Genomic DNA, 2,549 nt, shown 5'->3' on the forward strand with positions numbered 1-2,549 from the left:
ATCAGAAATGTCTCTGGACCTTTACTGGTTGATGAATTTCTTTATTCGAACCCCGCTGATTTTTAGTTGGTTACCCCTGGTCTACAGAAGACAGGTATGGGGCATTGCAGGCTAACAAAGAAGCCAAGCGACCCCCATTCCAAAGGGGGGGACCCGTTCATCCGTTTCTATTTGCATGTTTTCTAAACTAAAACCAGGCTTTGTTGGGCTGCTGGATAAAACCTGGAACTAAACGCTATTTCTGACATTTTGGATGAAAAATCTTCCTGGATGGAAGAGAAACGTCTTCAGACTCGGAAACAAAGTCCAGAGGATTGATTTTAACTTCTTTGGACTGACTCTGACCTGGATGATGGAATCTTCATCAGCATAAGGTGAAACAGAGCAAAGCAGCTCCTCTAACAGAGTTAATGCTGTGATCCAGCAGAAGATTTAAGCTGAGCTGTAAAAACTCCCATCAGGACAAAATGTCTGTCCTTGATGATGGGATAACTGGGACAGAAGGTAGACCAGTGCACTATAGGAAATGGTTTGGTGGATCCATACAAACCACTCAGAAATCCCCTAAACTATTTTAATGGTAAATCCATTAAAATGTTAACAGTATAAAATCCAACATATTAACATTATATTTCATATTCATCCATTACAGATAGTTTGCATCTCTACTGGATCAGCTTCAAACATGGCTGCTCTTATGGCTTCACTGCATGGAACATATCTAAGGTTATAGGACTGAAATGTACCCAGAAACATTAAGCAGACTTTACTTTACTCCTCTTGGAGTTTTATAACATATGAAACTTGATGGTCATCACTGATAAACTTTAGTGAATTTACTTAAATGAAGAAAGGAACCTGAAAGCTCACCTTTTGGCCTTGCTCTCCCCTATCTCCCTTCTCTCCACGAGGACCTGGTCTCCCCTGTGAGGAAACAGACTTTATTAATCATCAGAAATATGCCTCTTTATTTATGACACGGCTGAAAGTAGCGGAGGTGACATACGGTTGGTCCAGGAGGACCCGGAGCCCCAGGAATGTTGGAGGAGCAGGAACATGTAAACGGCTGTGCAGGACAGCTCTCCTCATCTCTCTGGGACAGAAAGAGTCCAGAAAGGGTTAATGTCACCTGCTGATGCTGAATGTTGCTTTAGGAGGAGAAACATCGTCTCAGGGTCAGTCCGCCTTATTTCACACGGAAAGCTGCCCTTCAATCAAGAAAGGAAAGATGGAGGCAGCACTTACCGCTGCAGGAAGGTCACAGCAGGTGTCCGCGGACGCCCAGCTGGTGTTACAGACGATCTCAAAGGACTGCAGCTGAAACTGGACACAGCGGCAGAAAAACAAGCATTGGATGCACCTGCAGGACCAGCAGGTTGTTCTGGTCCTTCACAGACAGACTGGGAATGGGAGGAGGAGTCGGAGCCGTACCGGGGCGGAGCCGCTGTTAGGTCCTCTGCTTCTCACCAGTTTGCCCAGCATCTCGAATCCATCGGTCGGCAGGTTCCCCAGAGGACGGGCGGGCCTTTCACCCACAGGCTGACAGTCCACCGACAGGGAGACGCTCACCTGGCTGACAGACAGGTGGACCTGCCAGAACCAAGAACAGGAAGTAGCTCCGTTTCCAGGGGGAACCAAACTTTTCACCCATTAAATCACCTTTTAGAGCATCTCCATCTGTGGAAGGATCTGATGAAGGTTTGGCTCTGGAGCATCTCACCTTGTGAAAACTTCCATAGAAGATCTTGTGGACCTGTGGCTGATCAAAGGTGAGCTGCTGAACTTCTCCCCTGTAGTCCAGACTGAAGTACATCAGGTGTTTGGTAGACGCTGTGAACAACATCAGACTGTTTGTCATCATTTCAAAGCTTGCTGTACTGCTCTAACCAGCTCCTGTCAGATGAGCATACCCCGTCAGACCAGCATACCTATAGTCCAAACCCATTAATCCCATTAGTTTTGTACGAGAAATAAACTTTAAACTACCTCAACAGGCGTGTTTCCCTTTAGTCATGTACAGAAAAGAACTATTTATTACTTGCTTTTTGGTGTTTTTTGAAGCATATGGTGATCTGAATTAAATTGTTTTTTCGTACAAACCTGAAGGGATAACCGTAAATCTGACGTGTTGTGAATGTGTATTGACTTTGGGCATGATGGTCTGACAGAACATCTCTGTAGCTTTTGCTACCGGCTCGGTTTGGCGTTTTGGCATCATGCCGGTTGAGGAGGGCGGTGCAGAGTTTGAACAGTTGACACGTCGGCATGCTGTCAAACTCATACCGGCAGTGAATTGTTCAGTGGAGGAAGCAGCCTTAGCTGCAGGAGGAGTGGTGGGTTGTCATAGTGTGGAATCTGCTTCCCGTATGAATGGAGCGATTAGAGCCTCATACTGAATCGTCTGGGAGGCTCAGGCAGCTGACTGCAGCCTCTGACCTTTCAGCATGTGGAGAGCTTTCAACAGGAATCAGAGACGGTATACATGGTGTCATTCTAAAGATTATATTTTATCTTTAGTGAAATTAGATGGTGTATATTCATTTAAGCAT

At 45.7% G+C, this 2,549-nt stretch overlaps 1 protein-coding gene across 1 annotated transcript in view; it reads right to left on the reverse strand.

The window, feature by feature from the left end:
- The window catches only part of LOC107103667 (collagen alpha-1(XIV) chain-like), a 67,073-nt gene that overhangs the window by 9,632 nt on the left and 54,892 nt on the right, over window positions 1-2,549 (reverse strand). Inside the window, exons 24-28 of the mRNA XM_015403457.1 lie at window positions 1,721-1,830; window positions 1,432-1,590; window positions 1,246-1,323; window positions 1,007-1,093; window positions 871-924 (exon numbers count right to left, since the gene is read on the reverse strand). Coding sequence (XP_015258943.1) covers window positions 871-924; window positions 1,007-1,093; window positions 1,246-1,323; window positions 1,432-1,590; window positions 1,721-1,830 — 488 coding nt within the window. The remainder of the gene's footprint in view (window positions 1-870; window positions 925-1,006; window positions 1,094-1,245; window positions 1,324-1,431; window positions 1,591-1,720; window positions 1,831-2,549) is intronic.

Source organism: Cyprinodon variegatus, unplaced genomic scaffold (assembly GCF_000732505.1).
Source record: "Cyprinodon variegatus isolate N-32 unplaced genomic scaffold, C_variegatus-1.0 Scaffold1501, whole genome shotgun sequence".
NCBI classification, from domain to species: Eukaryota; Metazoa; Chordata; class Actinopteri; order Cyprinodontiformes; family Cyprinodontidae; genus Cyprinodon; species Cyprinodon variegatus.